The sequence below is a fragment of the Sprattus sprattus genome, assembly GCF_963457725.1.
Source record: "Sprattus sprattus genome assembly, chromosome: 6".
NCBI lineage: Eukaryota > Metazoa > Chordata > Actinopteri > Clupeiformes > Clupeidae > Sprattus > Sprattus sprattus.
The window spans coordinates 6,969,985-6,992,908 of NC_137925.1; the positions used below are offsets into that span (position 1 = coordinate 6,969,985).

Genomic DNA, 22,924 nt, shown 5'->3' on the forward strand with positions numbered 1-22,924 from the left:
GTATAGTGGCTTGGACGAAACAGAGACTTCAATACAATATTATGGGTGAAGTGTCAGTGCTTTGCTAAAGGCAAGGGACTGATAAGGTCCCAAGATACTCATAAGTCATTAGTACCTTGCCACTGCATTAGCCAGTTAATACCAACCTTAATGACCAGACTCTCTTCTCTCAGTAGCCTGAGAGAAAATGTTTTGTTTTTTGTACAGATGAAGAATTGTGTTTTAACATGAACAAACATAGGGTGTGAAGTATTTTGTGTGAAATAAAACCATCTCTCTGGATGAGAAACCATCTCTCTCTCCGTGATTAGAAAGTCATTAGAGTGTTCGTTTGAAAAGCAGCAAACACAGCAGCGCCCTCTAGCTGTGTGGAGGCGACACTGCAGGGGGGGGTGGGGTGTTTTTTGGTGAGGTTCAGCTGGGCTGCGTTGAGGGTTGGAGGACCTGCTGCAGCACCGTGTCCAGCTTCTGCTCCAGGGAGTCGAGCCGCTGGTCCATGTGCTCCCTCAGCCGGTCCTCCATCTCCTGCAGACGCTTCTCCAGTGCCTCCTCCAGGCCCCGACAGCACGGGTGGACCTCCCTGGAGGAGAGAGGGACAGAAAGGTACAATCACACAATGGTCACACAAACACAACACACTACACACAACACACAACACAATCACCCTGGTCACACAACACAACACACAACACACAACACAATCACCCTGGTCACACAACACAACACACTACACACTACACAATCACCCAGGGCCCTGTTCGGCGTACGACTGAAGCTAAGATAATTAATTTAGCTCGCAACTGGAGATTAACTAGCTCGCTAAATGAGAACAGGCCAAACCGGTCTGGCGACGGGCGCTAATTTATTTTAACCTCAAGTTAATTTATCTCGTCAGCTAAATTGCGCGTGCACGTCTTGCTTCAAAAGGCAAGAAAGGTCGATCCCCAAAACCATGATTTTTTTGAAAGGTATAATGGTCTAAACTCAAAGAAAAAGACTATTTTTTTTCTCCGATAACGCAGGATATGATCATGAACGCGTTATGAAGAATTCAAGACCATAATCATGTCAAAATTCAACACTCCCGTGGCTACCACAGCAATATAAGAAACTGTCTATAAGAGGTATAATACGTGACATCTTCTCCCTACACGATATGGTACTATGGTGCAGCGGGTTAAGCGTCTGGCTTGCATGCTATAGATCACTGGTTCGACTCCCCTCACCCTCGTAAGAATTGTAGTTTTAAATCGCTTTGAATAAAACCGTCTGCTAAATGACTAAATGTGAATGTATTAATAAGAGATTCAATACATTTAAGCAATGAAAAGAAATTGTGTCTATTTCTCTCTTCTTATCATGCACCCACCTCCACCACCATTCACTACTGCACAAACACTAGACACGTTTCCAATGATGTAAGTTAAAGTAGATAAAACAACTTTAGCCAATATCTATTTGGGTTATGTGCTCAAATTTCCTGGGATCAAAGAAAACGTTAGTATTCATGTGCAAACTAAAAATCACGTCTCAGGCAGCCTGAGACGTGATTTTTAGTTTGCACATGAATACTAACGTTTACATGAAAGTTATTTCGGGTTTATCAACTGTATGTCTCAACTGTACTATCTACCACTGTCATATAATTATGAGTGCTTTGTTCTCCGCATCGCCGACATTACAAAAATGAAGGCTACCACTGGCAAGAAAGTGATGACATTCAATGTTTGACGGTGGTGTAGCCTATGCAATAAATGACTCGAGAAGGTCTTCTAAATTAATTATTCCTTGTCGGGTGGATCGATAGCGCTCATACAAGAACTCATCATTATGGAAAAATGGATCTTCTTGGCGATCGCAAAGAACTCTTCCTACGCTAATCAAACTGACTCCTTGTCAATGGGATCCCTCCTTTTGGCGTGGGTATGGCAAGTTTAGCCAGCTAAACTTTGCTTAGCCTGCCCTGGAGCAGGCTAAAGCTAAGCGATTAATTACCATGGAAATTGAGCAAAAGTTGCTTCGCCGAATCCGCTAAAGTGGTGTTGTCTTTTTTTAGCCTGGAGTTTAGCTCGCTAAACCGCTTAGCGAGTGACGCCGAATAGTACCCTGGTCACACAACGCTCATCCTGGACTGGGATTCTAGGCGGTAGGCACTGTTGGGCTGTGGCTGGAGTCCCTACCAGAGAGTGTTTCAAATGACAGACTATCCTTTAATGACGGTCGAAGTGAAGGTAGCTTTTCAAGCTCAGACACTCATCTCAGAGTGAGATTTTTCCATCCTGCACATACTTTCCATCGGTCTGTGCTTTACCACACCTGTCTGACCTCACTAGCACCACTCCTGATTTAGCAAACACACAAGCCATTGGTAATCAGGCGTGGTACCGCAGGGAGAAATACCAAACCAAAGCAGGAGTTGACCAGGACACAGGGAGGCTGTTCCAAAACCCGCCACAAGGTGTCACTGCTATTCTTTTGCAATTGTCCTTGTTGATCGTTTTAAGATTGAATGAGCATCAATACCGTAACATGATATTTAGTTGTCAGACACACTACTGAACATCACTGAACATCATTTCCAATCAAACCAAACAATGGAAGTATTACATTCACAACAAAAACTCTAACTTAGTGACTTGGGCTAGACATTAACAACACTTTATTCAAAACTGTGTTATCATCATTGTATATTAAGGCACTACTAAATATCATTGAACATCATGATGAACCCCAAGCAGTGGAGTTTAAATAACAAGAAGAACCATGATCCTGTGACTTACGATGGTCCGTTGGGCATGTGAGCCTTGCCCTGGGCGATGGTTGCGGCTGTGGTGTCGTCCATGCGGAGCTGCGCCACCTGGCAGCACACACTCTGCAGGAGCGGCAGCAGGTCGGGCGTCGCGGCGCAGTGCTGTCCGGGCGGGGCGCGCATCAGCGCCGACATCACTTCCTGCAGCTTGCCTTGGCTCAGGCCAGCTGGCAGCGGCACGGGTGTGGGCGGCAGGGTGGCACGAGGAGACGTGGACGGGGCCTGGTATGGGCGGTGCCCGTGGTCGCCTTGTGCGCTCGTCTCTGTGAGGGAGGCATTGTCCTGAGCGGCCGAGAGAGAGGGAGGGGGCGGGGGTCCGGCCGCGGTGAGGGGCAGGGAAACAGACGCTCCTTTAGTCAGCCCGGACAATACCCCCCCGCCACCGGCCATGAGGAGGGGGAGGAAGCCAGCCATAGCATCTGCTTTGCTCTGGGAGAGGGGACACATTTCAGGGACAAGGGTGAGAGTGGGAGAGAGAGAGAGAGAGAGAGAGAGAGAGAGAGAGACAGACAGAGAGAGTGAATCTGTGTGGTCATGGAATCCAAGCTTCAAAACTGAAAATGCTACTTTTCCAGACGTCAGGAGACTGTTTGGGTTCTCAGCATCTGAACTGTGCTTTTACAGCAGCTTTCAGTGTTGATGGGGAAGCCATCCATGGACATCCATGAGAAAGGGCTTCTCCAGTATTGTTTTGTTGTATTTCACAGCACAAATGGGCAAAAAGAACATGTAATGGTGTCATTACTGTGTAATAGTCATCAGTGAACTCTTTTTTTGTAAAACAGTTACGTTGAATCCTGTCTCTTAGAACCCAACGTAATAAACCTTTGCGTCGTACACGCACAGGGAATTGGCTTAAATGTGGGAGGTAAAGATTGCATTATAAATTGAGTCTGAGATTTCGAAACCAAAATCAAAACCTCATGTAAGCTTGATTAAGCTGGAGCTGAGATGCAAAGACGCCAGATTGACACACATCTGTCAAGGCCATGCCTGGTCTTGTCCCTATGGGTGTACAGTCACAGTCCACTGTAGTCTCCACACATGTGCTCGGGTCAAGCACTGAAAGCCACGCCTGGCCCTGTAATATTTGGCTCAACAACAGTGACAAGCTCCTCATCCTCCATCAAAGCTGAAGGGCGTGGTGACTGCTGTGTAAATTCCCAAAGCCCTGCCATATGCCTCAACTGCTGGTGTTCACCATTGAGTTCATATGAGTTACTGGTATTCATATGAGGTCGGTTCATTGAGGTTGTTTTATTTTTCAAAGTGGCATTATGCCTTGCTTTCCATATGGCATCCGACACTCCACTGGGTCCTGATCTGGCCAATGAATTGGAGAAATCAGTGTCCTTATTCAATGACTGGGAGAGATCAGGCTCCTATCTAAATGAATGGGAGAGATCAGGCTCCAATCTAAATGAATGGGAGAGATCAGGCTCCTATCTAAATTAATGGGAGAGATCAGGCTCCAATCTAAATGAATTGGAGAGATCAGGCTCCAAACTAAATGAATTGGAGAGATCAGGCTCCTATCTAAATTAATGGGAGAGATCAGGCTCCAATCTAAATGAATTGGAGAGATCAGGCTCCTATCTAAATGAATGGGAGAGATCAGGCTCCTATCTAAATGAATGGGTGAGATCAGGCTCACACAACTCAACCAACCTCAACTTCTTCAACTGTCAAATTAACAATCTGAATCCTTTGAATGGAGGATGAGACACACTCACAGAGAGAGAGAGAGAGAGAGAGAGAGAAAGAGAGAGAGAGAAATAGAAAGAAAGAGAGAAAGAGAGACAGACACACACACAGACACACAGACACACACACACCAGTGGTCTGTACCTTCTGTTGGAACTGCACCATGTCCATGAGGTGTTGAGCACCAGGCGAGAGGGTGGTGCCCATCTCCTCCATCATGGTCTGCACCTGCTTGAGGTCGATGCTCCCTCCTGTGCCCACCTCCTGCTTGCCCTCGGCCTCCAGGACTCGCAGCGCCACGTGGATGCCAGCGATGCCCACACTGGCACGCCCTCCGAGAGACAGCAGCTGGAATACAGGGTCACATTTGATCTGGTGTTTTTTATTGTTCTTCTTTGAAGTATGTTTTTGTATGTTTTGTAACATTCTCAAATGTATTATGATGGCACACAGAGAGATATTAAAGAAAAAAGATGTGTCATTCCCACTAGTCACAGGGTTTTCACAATAGAGCACTATGTGTGACCTCACTGTAGATCACTATGTGTGACCTCTGGCACTATGTGTGACCTCACTATAGAGCACTATGTGTGACCTAACTATAGAGAACTATGTGTGACCTCACTATAGAGCACTATGTGTGACCTCTGGCACTATGTGTGACCTCACTATAGAGCACTATGTGTGACCTCACTGTAGAGAACTATGTGTGACCTCTGGCACTATGTGTGACCTCTGTATAGAGCACTATGTGTGACCTCACTATAGAGAACTATGTGTGACCTCACTATAGAGAACTATGTGTGACCTCTGGCACTATGTGTGACCTCACTATAGAGAACTATGTGTGACCTCTGGCACTATGTGTGACCTCTGTATAGAGCACTATGTGTGACCTCACTATAGAGCACTATGTGTGACCTCACTATAGAGAACTATGTGTGACCTCTGGCACTATGTGTGACCTCTGTATAGAGCACTATGACCTCTGGCACTATGTGTGACCTCTGGCACAAGAAGTCATGATAATGTCCTGCTTCAGCTTGATGGCACAGCATTGTATAATATATTGGAAGAGTACATCAGTCTGTCAACTTGTATCAGTTCCAGCTGTGCTGTTGTTGATGCTGGCAAAGCATTGCTGTTGTCAATTATCTTACTAGTTTTGGACAAAAACACTTACTGCTGCTTTATTTGCACAGCTGTAGTACCTAATAACACATTTGTTTACACCGAAATCTCAACATTTGTGCTTTTTCCTTGAGGAAGAATAACATGCAAGTAGGCCCTCTTCAATGCAACACAAGACATCACAAAATAATCCCTGGGCATTGTATTCAACCTGATATAACATAAGTCATACGCCTTAAAACCAGCATGCAGGACAACATGAGGGGACCCTGTTATAAGTCATATTTGGCCCCCAAGAGCCGAAAGAATTCCACGCTAACAGGGCAAGATCAAGGGCCAAATGCCCACAGCATTCCACATCAGAATGTCACTGTTTGTCCCACTGAGCAGCTCTATCATAATTATTTGTACATGCACCTAACGAATATTCAACGACTTACAAATGATTTAGTTTTCTATACAGAAACACAAAATACCTTACTTAAATTCTTATAATTTTTATTAGAATAAACATACTTTGATTTGTTTAAATGAATTTAATTTGGTAAAAATTGGCAAAAAAAAAATACATCACACTTTGCAGCATGTGCATTTGTTGTGAAATGTCATTTGTAAATCTGATACTCTGTCTGTGAAGTGTTGAATCTGCTTTTGTGGATCATCCAACACACACAGAGTCATCCATGCTTCCACTGTCACCATTTTGAGACTTTTGCTGCAGTTGACTTATCGCAGTGATGCACAGTGGTGACTTGGAGCAATGCATGCTGGTTAGAAATTTTGACCGACTTTGGCAGACTCTGCGGATTGCACTTTGTCAGCTGCTACAGCTAGAACACGCCTTCATGACTTCAGAACAACGCCCTCATTGGCTAGAATCACCCATGACAAACATAACGTATGTTGTCTTATGAGTGTGGAATAGTTTTAGAATGCAAGAAGTATCATTTTATGGGTGAGGGGACTGTTTTGACAGTAAACAACAATTAGGAAAACAGTTCCATGAGATCTCCCGTTAGTCCATTTAGTCATAAACTACAACTGTAAGGAGAAACTGTGCAGCTTGACTGCTGTCTTTTCCAGTTCCTCACCCACTGTTCACGTTGACCATCAAGTCAGTAGAATTAAACCTACGTTATTTTTTCGCCTTTTCAGGATCCACACACAAATAGGTCTTGAGCCACACAAGGCAATGGAATGTCGTAGTGTCCGTAGAAGCCTAAGCTACAAGAATTGCATTTGGTTGCTGGGGAAAAGGCAATGATACAGCGACCTAGCCTGGATACCAGCCTGAACTCCGCCCACAGAATTTTTGGTCTAGGAGATTCAGTCTGGACTTGAGCTAGTTGGGAGAGATTAAACGTTTCAGAAAAGTTGAAAAAGCAATCTAAACCAATCAAATTGTAAGGGCGGGCCGTATACGTTGATGGACAGATGACCTGATGATAGATAGAATATACATCGAACAAAGATGGCGCCGTATCGGGAGCTTAGTGGGACATATTTGATATGATTTAAGCTATCTACACAACTTTTTTTATGTCTACATTGACTCGGTTAGTTGTGTATGTGCAACACGAATGTTGCCGAGGATAGTAGCTCTTAACTGAAGCACTCTAGACCATTATTGATAGGTTATGCTAACGCGTAAATAAAAAAAACATTGAAACAAATGGTAGCTTCTAGCCTTGAGTGCTAATTAAGTAACGTGAGCAGGCATATCTTAACAGATATTGACAGCGCATTCATTTTGAAAGAGGAACAGAGAAACGCGATCAAGGCATTTGTCGATTGAAAAGATGTTTTTGCCGTCCTTCCTACGGGATCAGGTAAAAGTTTAATCTATCAGATGGTAATACTACGTTGCTCTGATTGGTTCTAGGTAGGGATGCACCGATCCGCTTTTTTCACCTCCGATACCGATACCGATATCTGAGGTTTAGTATCGGCCGATACCGATCCGATACCGATATAAAAAAACAGCGCGAAAGTATGGTAACTGTGTGTATGTGTGTCACCACACGTGCGAGAGGGAGAAAAGAGGAGTGCATGACATGAGATCTTGGTGCATTTTTTGCTCATTTGCTACTTAACATCATGTCTAGTCATCACTATCAATTCATAACATAGGATAAAAATAATCACAAATAATGTACGTTCTAACTAGGGCTAGTCTTCATATTAGTTAGCAATCATATATCCGCTAGCGTCAACTTTAACGTTACATTGTAGAGGCTCAGCATGGTGACCTGTTAATGTATTTGCTGGCTCTAGTCTGTTAAAAGACCCACAATTACCAAAACAGTATTCTTTATCTCTCTTTAATGTGCATTCATCAATTTCCATTACATGACGATGCATGTGATCGTACACATGTGTGTGCCTGCAATGAGAATGGGGACTGCACTGAATTACTTTAACATGAGTTATTGCTACACGATAACAATTACACAACTAACATTACTCGATACATATAATTGTGGACATTACACTTGGCATTACACTATGCAACATGAATCTCATTCATAGCTCATCTAGTCGAAATCTTAACAGGATGAACCCATCTTTATTACAGCGAATCAACATCAGAACATAACTAAATCTCCGCTTAGCATGCTAATTGCTACTAATAGCAACCTGCACTCATTATACTCTACCTATCACAGTCGTAACTTCATGAAACCCCTTACATTCATTATGTACGCACACAATGCCTCACATACATGTCGAACAATGATGATTTAAGCATTGGAAATGTATAAAGCACAACTACTTTGCCACTGTTGGGCGACAAACTGAACTTGTCACTATTCACTGAAAACGTAACTGAGCAGACAGCGTTGCTAGGCAACGTCACTATCAACAGAGAGTTTTTCATACAGTTAACGTGAGGGAAGGCTTTTTATGGCTGGTCTCTGGATTGTCTGCCATCGCAGCACCCTACATTTTTGAATGTGCGTTTTTCAATATAACAACAGTCCGTTTAAAACAATGATACCGGAGCATGATATGAATTAAACAAAGCCTCGATGTAAATACATACAAATAAACATAAAAACATTTTTTTTTTTTTTTTTTAAATATGGATCGGCCCATTGTCACCGATACCCGATCTAGAAATTCCTTCAATATCGGTACCGATACCGATACAAATATCGGATCGGTGCATCCCTAGTTCTAGGTGTCCAATTCAGCGAAGAGGCATTTTCTTTCCTGGTTCGTTGAAACACGCCCCATAATCACAGCCCAATGGTTCAGTATCAGACTCATATTCTGACTAGAATTATGAGTATGACATCGTCAGGCTAACAGCGGCCATCAACAAACTTCCCATCACACAGCTGAAATGGACCCTGACATGTCAACAAACTGGATACTTAAGACTTATGCTGGATACTTATGTAATGTTTGTAAAACTATGCAGATAGAAAAACACATTTGTTAATCACACAAAATGTATAGCCTGTGGCATGGCATACTATAAGGACATTGCGGTCTCATGATATTGATAATTGGGCAGTGCATCGTTCAGACACTGAGACATACAGGGTTTTTTTATGTGTGTGACTGATGTTCTGTTTCTCACCTGTCTCTGTACTCTCCCATATTGTAGTACGTCTGCCTGCAAATGTTGATGGCTGTGATAACATTGTTCCTCAGTGTACGCTGTTCTACAACCAATACTTTGAATGCTGTCTCTCTCTATTTTGCCCACTATCAATCTTGTATGTTTCATGTATATAGCATCTTGTATGTACCATGGAATCTTGTATGACTCTTGTATATGCCTCATGTTTGCTAATGTGTTTTTTTTCCAGATGCATGTTAGAAATCATCTGCTTGCTTCTGATTCTCTTATTCTCTCGTCTCTTCTGCGCCCCTATTTTTCTATCTCCCTCCGCTGGGCTGGCCCCAAGCAGATGCCCCCCCCCCCCACAGCCTTATGAGCTGGGTTCTGCTCAAGGTTTCTCACTGTTAAAAGGGAGTTTTTACTTGGCACCGTCACCTTATTGCTTACTCTAAGGGGTTCAGGCTCTGGGTTCTGCAAGGCACCTTGAGACAATTAAATAGTTACTGGTGCTACATCAATAAAACTGAATGAATTGAATATCTGTGGATCATGGTACGTACAAAAAATGATGAGACACTTTTCTCTCCACACAGCAGGGGCCAAACTGCCCTTGAGGTCTGCTGATGGAGTCTGCTGACTGAAAGCTGCAGACCAAGCCCACATCATATGCTGTTTTTGGACAAAATGGCTGCCTCACCAAGCGTAGGATTGACTACAATTACACAAAATGTGACATGGCATCGCAGATTCAGTTTTCAGAAACCGTGCTCTGGCTGTCATAAAGAGTAGGGGTCATTGCCAATCACCAGAACTTACCTTCACTTCACAGGACGTAGTGGGGCGCTCCAGCTTCAGGTGTTTTCTGTAGAAAGGTCTGTTGTCTGTCACTCTATGAAATGAAGAAGAACAGGTGACATGGCGACCAGAAGCACCTCTATCCCCATTGGCAAGTGGTACAGCAAGATGCTTACATGCCAACATAATGGGTTCGATACCCAGGGAACACATGCATTGCTGAAAATGTATGTCTGTAAATCACTTTGGATGGAATCTGTGAAATCTAGGTGAATAGACTGTGACAGAGCCACCATTGTCTTTGCTGGTGATGTTCAGGTATATAAAACAAGGCATAACTCAACAACCCAATAACAAGGCATACCCGTCAAAGTGGACATTGGGGTCCTGTTCCCCACGGCAGGTGCCGCAGTAGTCCCCGGATGCAGAGTACACCTCCATGGTGCGCGCCTCGCTAACCACCAGTAGCGAGGTTATTACGCTGCTACGGTGCGGGACGCACTGAAGCGTAATAACGCACGGTGTGGCATCCACCTGCTCCAGGTACTGAGGCGCATTGCTATGGAAAAGCAAACAACCCTTTCACGTAGGCCCCTACTTCTTTAACGACCTTTAACATTCAATTTGGTTTGTGTTTGCTTAAGGTTGGAGAGACACAGCTTATTTGGTGTCTCAAATTTCCAGTCAGAAATATTCGAATAATTTTCGACAAAACATGCCTTACTTAGGAATATAAGACAGTTAGGAAGGCACTTACTTGCTTTGAACAGCAGTGTCCACTTGCTGAAGATCACCCTCTTGGTGTGTTTTTATTACATCGCATATGTGGCAGTCTTCTAATGTGGAAACCCATGATATGCTCCCTGAGATAACACCATCTTTACTTGTCTTGATTTGCTCAGACATGACCCGTTTCTGGGCAAATGCAGTAACTATAACAGTTATAATCGGGATCCAGAATGTACGCTGACTGAAAGCCGCTGCCTGTAGTGTCCAAAACAAGACGGCATGATGTCGTTCGACTTTGAAAAGGGGTCGGTCAAGCAATAATTCCTACCCTAGCATATGTAAACCATTTAAAGATCTCCCTTAGAACGAAAGCGTTTGCACTTGTCAGACAGACAACCAACGTAACGTTACGCTTGTCAGATGTTAGCGCTGTTTAAATAAGCCACCAATCTTTGTTCGACTTCATTGACAAGTTCTGCCTTCAACTAACCGTGCATGGGTGCAAGTAATGTAAAATAAACAAAAGCATCTCAATATCACTTACTTACACTCTGGCTAAAAACATGCAAACACATCCACATTAATTCCCCGCTTCCTGAAAAGCCTCTGTTTGGAACACCAGCATTACTTGACACACGTCGACACCTAGTGGATTGGAGTGAGTAAAACACATTTCAAATCCAGTCTATGTGGTGTGATTATTTGTTAACTTATACTATTAATATTATTATAATTAATGACTTTATTCCCATTGTATTACTTTGTGTTACTACCTCCCTGGTATCATTTATAAGTCCATGGCCATAGATGCTACGGTTAGCAGGCCACGTGACTCGAGTTGTTTATGAAACGAAAGCAATTTGAACATTTTTAAAGAGGGCAAAATATCGCTTGAAATGTTCGCAGTTAGTGAGGTCATTTACCTACCGTCCAAACACTGAAAAATATACATTTTCGTTAACTTAACTGATGGGCCTATGGCTTCGTAGTATGTTTAAAAAGCCATTCAAGTGTGAACTGCTCCCCGTTAGGAATACAACCATTAGGGGTGTACATTTCCACTTTCCTGCCAATTATCATGGTCAAAATAGTACTTTTACAGTTTCGTTTTTCCAATTCAAAAACGTAGCTGTTATTTTTTCCCCAGCATTTTCTAACCAACTAACTGCTTGGTTAATATTTCGTTATTTTTCAGCGGCCGGGTAAAAAGAAAGCATGGTGCATGCGCAATACAGTGACTTTTTTTTTTCTCCAGATAACTGTCCCCTAAAATGTCGGGGATGGCTGCCCTACCGCGTTGAGTCCAGGTTGGGTCGCGCGCGCTATACGTTCAACTGGACAGCGATGCGCTTTGGGGTCGCGCGCTAGGTCCAAACAGATTGCACTGCTCTGCCCTGTCCTGTTGAGTCGCAAAATACGTCTAGTTGGATAGGCGGTGTCCTGTTTAGAATTGTTTGGCCTTCCATACAAACTGTTTGGCCAAAGACACGAAATTGTTTGCCAGATCAGAAAGTTAAATTGTTCGAAGCAAATGGTAATACTTGATTACTTTCAAAAACACAGAAAGCCCAAGTAGAGAGTGATTTTAGAGTTATGACCTACAACTGAAGAAAAAATGCATGTAGCACAAATAACATTTACAAATGTATTTTAGGGGATTCTAACAGAAAGGTGAAGTGAGATGTCCTGTATCGCCGATAGGGGCAGCAGGGAGCGATATACCTGAAATGTCCAACCCCGGAAGCGCCGCCATTTTACGTTAAACCGCGAAGCGTGTCTGCTAGGTTGGTTGCATGCGAGGCTACCGGAAAAGATTCCACACTTCAGTTCGTTAAGTTTAATTTTTCATTTGATTGTTTTTTGTTTTCTTTGACAAAATGAGTTACGGTCGGCCGCCACCCGACGTGGAGGGCATGACTTCACTCAAAGTTGACAATTTGACATACCGCACATCTCCAGAAACGCTGAGGCGCGTTTTCGAAAAGTATGGGCGAGTGGGAGACGTGTATATTCCCCGTGATAGGTACACAAAAGAGAGCCGCGGGTTTGCCTTCGTTCGATTTTGTGACAAACGGGATGCAGAGGACGCGATGGACGCTATGGATGGAGCCTTGCTAGATGGGCGCGAATTGCGAGTGCAAATGGCACGTTACGGGCGCCCACCAGACTCCCATTATGGGCGCCGAGGGGGGCCCCCGTCGAGAAGATATGGTGGTAGTGGAGGTGGTGGCGGCGGCGGTGGTGGAGGAGGAGGTTATGGACGCAGAAGCCGGAGGTGAGCGCTAATGTTAATCTTCAGAAAGCCATACAAATCCATTTGCGTCTACGTTTTTAGATATAATTCGTCAGTTTCTTTAAAAAAAATAATTCCTTCACAGCGAGCAACCTAGCTAGCGAGCTGGTTGGCTAATGGTGGCTTGTACGGCCTAGTAACGTTCGCATTAGCCCACCATAGGCCATTTTGCTGTTGTGTTGAGGCTAATGACCTAGCTAGCGAGCTAACTAGCTGATTTCAGTTTTCTGTACCTAGTGTACATTATATGCACAACTATGATCATTGATTTGATTTGGGAGTTTGTCACATTGTATACACCTTTTGTCAGTGTGAATGGTAATTTAGTATCTGTAACCGCTGGTGACAGTGTTTCATTAAGGTCCGTTTTGCTAATTTGCTGCATGATTGTATTCAGCCATAGCCCACGCCGCCGCAGAAGGGGGAGTCGGTCAAGGAGCAGAAGTCGGTCCCGATCTCGTAGTCGATCCCGCTACAGCCGCTCAAGGTCCAGGTCCTACTCACGCTCCCGGTCTCGCTCCAAGACTCGCACGCCGCGGAGGAGCAAGTCCAAATCGGCATCCAGATCTCGCTCCCGGTCAAAGTCCAAGTCCCGCTCCAGAAGCCGCACTCCAGCCTCCAACAAAGGCTCCAAGTCGAGGTCAAGATCGAGAAGCCGACCCAAGTCTCCCGAAGACAACGAAACGGCACCGTCCTGAGGAAAAGGTAGGCTCAAACATGGGCGACGCTATGTGACCAACTGTTTTGCCCTAACACTCCCACAGCTTGGTCGTATTTTTTCCAGAGGAATCTCTCTTCACCATTCAGAGTCACAACATTAAATTAAACTAGGGGTTGGATCACCCAGGGGTCTTCCAATATCAACCACGTTGAAACCCCAAAATAAGTCATTTAAGAATTGGCATCCAAGGTAACGGGGAAAACCTGAAGTCCCAGCAGGGTCCATTTCACACAGGTATGCCTCTGTGCTTCAGTGAAATAAAAACAAACTGAAAGCATAATAAAAAGGCATTTTTGGAGCTTGTGTGGGGGGGATGTGCACGAGTGTGTGTGAACTGGGAAGTACAGAGTGTGTGTGAGATTGAGAGAATGAGGGTGCAATAGAGTGTTTTTCAGTGGTGTGTGTCTTGAGGTGTGTTGATGTTATGAAATGAGAGCATGTATTTGGGATTGGGGAGTTCTCGCCGGAGTAAGTATGTGTATGATACACACTTTTTTTGGTTATTTTTCTTTGGGTGGAACCCCTCATCTAAATGTGGAATTCTTTCCCCAAAGCTGCTGGTTCCTGTTTGCATAAGAGGAGTATGGGGTGCAGGTTGAGCAGTTAGTGTGAGAGCCGGCCATTGGGGCACCCTGCTGTGATTGGCGGTTGCTAAGGAGCAGGTCGGTGTCTATGAGTGTTGAGGTGGTTTTGAGGTACGTTTGCAGGACAATGGACTCGACCCCCCTCTCTCTCCCCCTGACGTCATCACCCTCCCAGTCACTTGACAATGTTTATGGTTGCCAAGACAACGTCCGGAAAACAAACAAAAAAAAGCAGGTTTGAGTTTCACAAAGGTGTTCTTAGTGAAGGATGCTGCATGCGGTGGTTTGCAGTCATAGAGGATTTGAAGGCTACCCACCATGTGTTAATAACCAGAATATGTAGCATCCTGAAGCATTTTATCAAATCTATTGCTTAAACGTCTTATTTCCCCCCTCTATGAAATGCCTTTGTGAAACTCGCCTTATCTCCAAGGTTTGTTGGCTCCTCTGCTAAAGTTTTATTTCTGAAACTTAAACAGATGAGCAGTCTCTCTGCTCTGCAATAAAACTTGTCTTTTGGTAAGTTCTTAATGTGTACAAGCCAAAGACACTCCTCACCATCTATTTGGAAATAGGTAAAAGATATGTTTTGGAAGTGAACAGGTCATTAAGACTTTGTCATGTCTCTCACACTCTTATCTCTTCTTCCTTTTCAGCTAATCGAAATGTGATTTGAGGACACCCCAATGACGTGAGCAGTCCGCCAGGGTACTTTCGTCGGTCTGGACATCAGAATAAAAGGTTATTGCTACTTGGGTCTACATGGTTTTTAAGCAAAGTTTTGTTTATCTTGTTGCTTTTCAGTGTTCCTACAGACTTCCTGTATTGCATCTGTGTCTATTGTAACTGATGCGAATGATTATTTTTCTTTTTTTAGCTAAGGCCGTGTTGGCCAACCATTTTTTGTTTTACCTGACCCTTTGTATAGCTGATTTTCACATTAAAACAAATGATTTTGAAGTCAATAAAGGAGCATTTTTAAAGTTCAAACTATTTACCCTTTTTTTTACCAGTTTAACAGGGGGAGGGAAAAAAAGCATTCAGGCAAATGGTGTAGTAAATATGATTTTCATCTTTGCAGATGTAACTAACTTGGATAAAGTAAGACTACCTGAGTAAAGCGTTGGTCAACCAGTCTTACTCTGCACAATTAATGTTTATTGGTCAGCGAGTAGGTGGGGCGAGACTTTTAAAAACTCATTAACGTAAACATCATGCAAGATCCTTTTTTTGCACACACAGAAAATGAACGCCCCCATCTGTATGAGTGTCTCTGCTGTTCTGTTGTCATGCTTTCTGCACCAGTACCCTGACTCTAATGTTCTCTCTTGTGTATCTTTTGTGCACTAGGCGCAGTTGCGCTGCAGTTGAGTTTTGCTGGTTAGCTGTTAAAGGTGGCGTGTTGCCGTGCAGAGTGCTTGGCTGTTTCCAGTATTCTCCTGGTTGCTCCAGTGTAACGCCAGTGATTTTGACGGTTTTTAAAGCACACACTTTGGCTACAGCTGGTCGTCCCTGTGTTTTTTCTGTAAAATGGTATACCGACATCCCTGACGTTCTAAAATAAAATAAAAACTCCCATTCCTCTCCCCTTTCTACCCCCCCCCCCTCCAACCAACACCCCTATGAACTCTCCTCCCCTTCCTCAAATCCTAGAGCGTATCTAGCCAGATTAATCCCCAGATAACATGAGCTCCAACCATCTTGTATCATGACTTAATTAATGTACTTGCATTTGTGAACCATAGGCCTACATATTGTAGTTGTAACCGCTAAAATGAATGCTATTAAATTGTTTTGGTGTACATGTGCTTGTGCTGGTCCTTTCTTCCCTCCAGGGGTCAGTATTGGAGAACAATTCATAACCACATGGAGCAGTAAAGACCTCAGTGGAGACACTTGATATTTCTGAAGCCGTTTCTAGAGCATGTGAAGTGAACCGTCCGTCTTGGTCAGGGAAAGACAGGAGAGTGTTCTGTTCTGTTTAAGTAGTTAAAAGCTCGCTGTTCGAGGCTTATCATTATCAAACATTAGCTCACGTTCCCTGTCAACTATATTAGCCAGCCAGCTGCAACAGTATCAATCATCATTCAATAATTTCACATGTCTGCTGGAATTTAAAAGGTTAAAAGTAGACTCATTTTTTTCACTTTCATTTCAGTAATTTTTTGTGCACGTTAAACTGATAGACAGGATGGAAGAATAAGGACTTTTTTTCTTCTTGTTACAGCTCAGATAATGAAAATATTGAGTTAAAGCAAAGTCACCACTGGTTCTAAGGTCTCAGACCTTTGAACCTTAACCCCAACTTCATACCTCGTGTTATCGGTTGTATACAGTGTGCAGATAAGAGATATGGTCATAGTCAGTCACACCCTCACATTTACCTTCATGTGATTGGCTGAAATTGTAAAATACATCTGATAGGCTGCAGAGAAGGTCCATTTGGGGGGAAAAATGCATTTGTGAATCAAGCCCATTCAGGAAAGTAAAAAATCCACAAATAAATGCAGGGATGTTCACAAATGGTGAGCAGTTTGTAAATGCACATGTGTTAGTCTGTAAATAAATGTATATGCCTTTACATTTGGGAATGGCATGACATTATAGGTGAATCAGGAAATACATTTGTGAATCGCATAACATGTATTTGTGACTTTTGAAACTATAACACCATATAGCTGTGCTGATAAGTCTAGTTGGGTTTCATTGTAAAAAAAAAAACAATCTCTTATTTAGGATAAGGATTCTTCACCTATCCCCCCCAAAAAAGGTCTGATCGAGGGTAACTTGATTCGTGTCTTAATAATCCACACATTACACTGCATTATGGATCCTTGTCAGGTTCCTTTTAAAAAAAATTGAGAATGAAGCTGGGTATAAACATGGAAAGTACCTAAAGATGTAAAAACTAGAAGGGTAAGATCTAGATGCAAAAAGAAATCGACATAGAAATTACATCAAAATATCTTACATGAAAACTATGACATAAGAAACTCCTTTTGTTGTGCTCACAATATATACAAAAGATGAAAAACTCCTGCGACTTCTGTTAACTACAAAGACTTGCATTTTTGCTTCAGTTCATACCAACATGGATGTTTAATCCTAACATTTAGCACACTAAATGATTTGTTTGTTATATAAAACACATGCTGAAGATGACAAAAACTAGTAGGCCTGTTCCATCCATTTACGCCCTGCAACCACAGCTGCTACAAGCTGTCACTACACCACCATCCCCCAGTGGGATTACGTGTGAAAGTGTGGAGGAGTTTAAGGCCCTTAAACCTAATTTATGCTCAGCGCAAGTGCAAGCGCAAGCGCCTTGCGCGTCTTTTCACGTCTTGCGTGCGTCGGGCGATTTTTCTAGACTTGCACCAGGGGGGGGGGGGGGGGTTAACTGCGCAAGGGGCTCTTGTGTATCTAATTATGCCGAATTATGCTCTGTTTTAAAGGCCGAATTATGCTCTGTTTTAGACGTAACGCGTAAGCACGTAAGATACATAACCCCCCCTTGCGGGGTAAAATATCCCCCCTTACGTGCTTAAGTGCGTCGCCCAAAATTCCTGACTATGCGACTAAAACACTACGGCCCTACACAGCTCGCAAAGGCTGTGATTGGCCGGCTACCACAACCTTTCACAGAGTCTCACGTTTCCGGGTTAATAGCATACTACAGCCTTTTTTAGACCCAGACATTTTTTAAAATCATGAATACCCTGCAGACCGTCTCACAAGCCTTTTCTTATGGATTAGGAACAAACATAACAGAAGAGGTCCAAAGACATTAACTCCTTTACAAATCCTCTTTAAACACTTATAGAATGCTTAAATTACCGCGAATTTATGGAGAGAATATCCCATTCTCACCCGCGATTGTTTGGAGAGAATGTGGTCATTCACGAACAAATAGGTACTTTCATATTCATTTTCCGCCACTTGTGAGTCATGGTGATATCTTTCATTGAGTTCATATTGACGTGAATCATCAATTGCACCAGCGAGATTGATAGAATGAGCCCGGTCTGCTCATATACAAAAGTTAACAGTAACCTGCCGTTACCTTAGAGAATATCCCATTCTCACCCGCGATTGTTAGGAGAAAATGTGCTAATTCACGAACAAATACTTTCATATTCATTTTCCACCACTTGTGAGTCATGGTGGTATCATTCATTGAGTTCATATTGACGTGAATCAATCAATTGCACCCGCGATTTTGATAGAATGAGCCCGGTCTGCTCATATACAAAAGTTAACATTAACGTGGGCTTAACTGATGGCCAGCACCATTGTAGTTACAAGCATTGACAACATGATGAGATTCTCTCACCGTTTACCACCTCATCTTAAATAATGTAACTCATAAACACATCGTTTTAAAGCCTGTCGCAGTCATTAAAAGATGTCAATAAACGAACTTTTGCGTCATGTCTTTTTCGCCACTGGTACTGAATTGCCAACATTTGTATTTTGTGTAACACATGTATTCATAACATCAAGCCTTTCGCCCACTACACTTTCATGCTCCGGTAAGTTTTTTTCCTTTGTCCTGCTGCAATAAATAGGCTTACTTAACTCAAAATAAATCTACAGTTCTGGCGTCAATTTGCTTTGCAACACGCAACACAAGCCTTGCAACACGCTCTGCGTCTAAAACGAACCTTAAATCAAAACTTGTCTAAAACAAGTTCCTTGTGTAAATTACGTGCTTAGGCGTTACGTCTAAAACAGAGCATAATTCGGCCTTAAGGCTGATTCATGCTTCCTTACGTAAGCGTAAGCGCAAGCGCAAGAGGCCGCGCAAGCCCCTTGCGCGACCCTTGCGCGACTTCTTACGTCTTGCGTGCGTCGGCCCCTTTTTCTAGACTTGCGTCATTTTTTACGTAAGCCCTTACGCGAGCCTCGCAGCCTGCATTCTATCAACGAATGATACGAGATGAGGTTACTAAAATATTCTGCATGTCTACTCAGTTTTACAGTGCTTCCCAAGTAAAGGTTTGAAAAGAACTTCAAGCTTCAGACTTTCTGTTAGGGAACCTGTTATCTATCTGCAGAGCAAATGTCAGGCTCATACAAAAACATTAACGTGAATTACTTGATGCTAATACCTAGCGCGGTGTCTATAGGATTTTCCATATACGTTAGCATTAAGCTAACGTATTTTCTACCACAGTTAAACATGCAATACTATGTGATTGTTTTTAGAAAACGAATGTTACGTGATGAGATTACTCAAATGTAGTATGCATGTCTGCTCAGTTTAACAGTGCTACCCAAGCAAAGGTTTGAAAAGAACTTCAAGCTTCAGACTTTCTGTTAGGGAAACAGCTTTGTATCTGCCAGGCAAATGGCAGGCTCATGACAACACGCGCAACCTTTGGGAGCATGAACTGCACCGAGTAAATTTTGCGCAACCGTTAACCCCCAACGCTGTAGCATGCAGCCGCCTTTAGACGTAACGCGTAAGCACGTAAGATACATAACCCCCCCTTGCGGGGTAAAATATCCCCCCTTAAGGCGCCTGCTTGCTACAGCGTTGGGGGTTAACGGTTGCGCAAAATTTACTCGGTGCAGTTCATGCTCCCAAAGGTTGCGCGTGTTGTCATGAGCCTGCCATTTGCCTGGCAGATAGGGAAACAGCTTTCTAACAGAAAGTCTGAAGCTTGAAGTTCTTTTCAAACCTTTGCTTGGGTAGCACTGTTAAACTGAGCAGACATGCAGACTACATTTGAGTAATCTCATCACGTAACATTCGTTTTCTAAAAACAATCACATAGTATTGCATGTTTAACTGTGGTAGAAAATACGTTAGCTTAATGCTAACGTATATGGAACATCCTATAGACACCGCGCTAGGTATTAGCATCAAGTAATTCACGTTAATGTTTTTGTATGAGCCTGACATTTGCTCTGCAGATAGATAACAGGTTCCCTAACAGAAAGTCTGAAGCTTGAAGTTCTTTTCAAACCTTTACTTGGGAAGCACTGTAAAACTGAGTAGACATGCAGAATATTTTAGTAACCTCATCTCGTATCATTCGTTGGTAGAATGCAGGCTGCGAGGCTCGCGTAAGGGCTTACGTAAAAAATGACGCAAGTCTAGAAAAAGGGGCCGACGCACGCAAGACGTAAGAAGTCGCGCAAGGGTCGCGCAAGGGGCTTGCGCGGCCTCTTGCGCTTGCGCTTACGCTTACGTAAGGAAGCATGAATCAGCCTTTACGTGCTTAAGTGCGTCGCCCAAAATTCCTGACTATGCGACAAGTATATATCGGCCTTCAAGAAGCATGCTGGCCCCTTTACAGGCCCCCCATTCAAAAGCCATGGTGTATATCTCACTGTTGCGTCATGCAAGAAGAATACGCTCCGATATGTCTATGACATCGGTTTGTTTAGAGCTAAACATATTGGCTAACATAACCCTAAACCCTAAACATATTGGCTGACATAACCCTAAACCTAAACATATTGGCTAACATAACCCTAACCCTAAACATATTAGCTAACATAACCCTAAACCTAAACATATTGGCTGTTGTGTAAAACTAAAAGGCCCTATTTTGTTTCACATGAAATTCTGTAATATTTAAAACTGTAACTTGTTAATTTCAATGTTATATAAATATGTATATAAGTATTTTTCTGAATGTATTTTGCACTGACTACAAGGATTTGATATTTGCAGACTTGCTACGTAGTCCAGCAAATCAGTTACTTCCTCATATATTAATGCCTTAAGGTGGTAATAATCAGGCAATTGAAATAAGACACAATTACATTTTTCAGTGAGTTGAAAAGGCCCTCCAGAACAGTGATAGTTTAATTCCCCCAACTGATTTGGTTTGTTAACACAACATCAAGTATCAAGGGGTGGAGGCCGCACCTAAAAACTGTCAATTTTCTCAGTTAACTTATTTATCCCTTGGTAAATGGTTTTCATTTTTGCACATTACAGCGTTCATTAAATGACACACTTCTAATCAGTTTCCCCATAACATTGTAATGATGGTTACACAAAATCAATTGATTACACAAACAATTAGAAAGAGGTCATGACCATCACAGCTGCAGAGACATGCTTGCGTTTATGTAGGAAAATACCATCCTTTTTGTTTTGTTTTGGTTTCAGTGTGTTTATTCTGTTCTGTACTTGTGCTTCAAGCCCACCAAACCAGCCAAGACAAGTCTTCCCTTTTGGTTTTACTGGTTAAGTATTGCTGTACAAGCAGAGAGTTGTTTGGCAGGGTAGCCATTTTTGCAGAAGCCCAGAGTGCAGGCATTGATTTTAACGGGGGTGGGGGGGCATTGATTGGAATGTCCACCCTGTCCAGAAGACCGCTCAAGTATGTCTCTAATCGTGCCCGAATCTGAAAGTGAAACAAAAAATGCAAACACAGGCACCTCCACCGCACCGCTGGTCAGCAGGAAGTCTCTACCGCATCGTGAGCACTCAACCGCGTCATGAGCACTCAACCGCGTCATGAGCCCTCCACCGCATCATGGGGCCTCCACCCCGTCTTGAGTCCTCCACAGCGTCGACCTCTAACCACAGCACAGCCCGCTCTGGAGCACAGCCCTGGCCCGTTTGCCCGTTTTAAATAGATGCCTAACTCTGCAATTAATCCCCCCCCTGTCTGTCCGCCCCAGTTTTGAGCCACGCCCATTACAGTCAGACAGATGCTCCTGTATCAACATCTAGAACATCAACATCTAGAACATCATTTCTCCATCCATCATTTCTCCATCCTTCTTGTCCAACCCCTCACTGCCTTCCTAGAGAGCAGCTAACTGTGAAAAGAACCACATTCCCTCTAGCGTTGATCTATGCGGAGTCAACCGTTGTCCCCCCACTTCTGACTGCTTGGATCTTGTCTTTATCCTCCCACTTTATATTCCTTCTGTGTGTGAGTGCACATTTACTGAAAAGAGACTAGCCAAAGCAAGCAGAAATGCACGTCAGGCTGAAAGCCTGTTTAGTCTCCTGTTTCATAGAGTTGATCCCTTTCAGTCAAATCAAGAGTCAGAGATGCTCTGCTCCTGCAGTCGGAATGCCCAGTCAAGATGGCAGCCGGTATGGTCCCAGGTGAGGGGGAGGAGGCGGACAGCAGAGGGACTGGCCTTTTCTGGAGCGGCACGCAGCGTGGGACTGCATGCTACAGAAGCTCACCGGCTCACTGGTTGCCCATGGTGATCACACTCCACCATGGAGGAGAGACAGATGAGGAGGGGGCCTCTACCAAGAGGTGACCCGTGACCCTTAGAAGGGCCCCTGGGCCTATGTCATCTATACCCACAGCCACCATGGCATGTCTGTCACTTACAGTGGAAAACTGGTATTGAAGGGGTGCGCACTAACGTGCACTAGTTCAACCGGTCTGCGAGGCGGACTGATTTGGTTCCTCCACTTCCTGGACCAAAGGGTGAGTCGCTCATTTCTCCCTCTGCCATCAGTCTCTTCCATCTCTTCAGTTTCCATTCTTTAACGTTCCATTGTCCCTCCTTTTTTCTTCTCTTCCATTCATTATTTCATTCGTTTTTCTCTTCCTTTGTTTCCTTCTTTTCTGTATGGAAAAGAGTCCCCTGTGTT

General features: G+C 43.5%; 2 protein-coding genes across 6 annotated transcripts; one reads left to right on the forward strand and one right to left on the reverse strand.

Moving 5' to 3' along the window:
* cUnh10orf88 (chromosome Un C10orf88 homolog) lies at window positions 1–11,242 on the reverse strand. The gene is made up of 6 exons (XM_080841271.1): window positions 10,768–11,242; window positions 10,375–10,569; window positions 10,032–10,104; window positions 4,658–4,861; window positions 2,781–3,238; window positions 1–580 (listed from the first exon to the last, which is right to left on the reverse strand). The coding sequence occupies exons 1-6, from the start codon at window positions 10,914–10,916 to the stop codon at window positions 415–417; spliced, it is 1,245 nt and encodes a 414-aa protein (XP_080697397.1). The 5' UTR covers window positions 10,917–11,242; the 3' UTR covers window positions 1–414.
* A 1,272-nt stretch (window positions 11,243–12,514) lies between these two features.
* Window positions 12,515–16,139, forward strand: srsf2a (serine and arginine rich splicing factor 2a). Of its 5 annotated transcripts, XR_013968698.1 has the most exons (5): window positions 12,515–13,014; window positions 13,430–13,737; window positions 14,308–14,415; window positions 14,994–15,078; window positions 15,688–16,139. XR_013968698.1 is itself a non-coding variant. In XM_080840590.1 (3 exons), the coding sequence occupies exons 1-2, from the start codon at window positions 12,617–12,619 to the stop codon at window positions 13,728–13,730; spliced, it is 699 nt and encodes a 232-aa protein (XP_080696716.1). In that variant the 5' UTR covers window positions 12,515–12,616; the 3' UTR covers window positions 13,731–13,737; window positions 14,308–16,139. The 5 variants fall into 5 exon arrangements, 2 of the variants coding, with proteins under 2 accessions (XP_080696716.1, XP_080696717.1); XR_013968696.1 differs by having other exon boundaries at window positions 14,308–15,078; XR_013968697.1 differs by having other exon boundaries at window positions 14,994–16,139.
* The last annotated feature ends 6,785 nt before the right edge of the window (window positions 16,140–22,924 follow it).

What these genes read in the sequence shown, in the direction of transcription:
- cUnh10orf88 (XM_080841271.1), bottom strand. Translation starts at nt 10,916, where the DNA reads ATGTCTGAGCAAATCAAGACAAGTAAAGATGGTGTTATCTCAGGGAGC. An exon ending in GACACTGCTGTTCAAAGCAA is followed by an intron (nt 10,570 to 10,767) that starts GTAAGTGCCTTC and finishes GCTTTTCCATAG; the next exon opens with CAATGCGCCTCAGTACCTGG. An exon ending in CTACGTCCTGTGAAGTGAAG is followed by an intron (nt 4,862 to 10,031) that starts GTAAGTTCTGGT and finishes CCTGTATTCCAG; the next exon opens with CTGCTGTCTCTCGGAGGGCG.
- srsf2a (XM_080840590.1), top strand. Translation starts at nt 12,617, where the DNA reads ATGAGTTACGGTCGGCCGCCACCCGACGTGGAGGGCATGACTTCACTC. An exon ending in TATGGACGCAGAAGCCGGAG is followed by an intron (nt 13,015 to 13,429) that starts GTGAGCGCTAAT and finishes GATTGTATTCAG; the next exon opens with CCATAGCCCACGCCGCCGCA.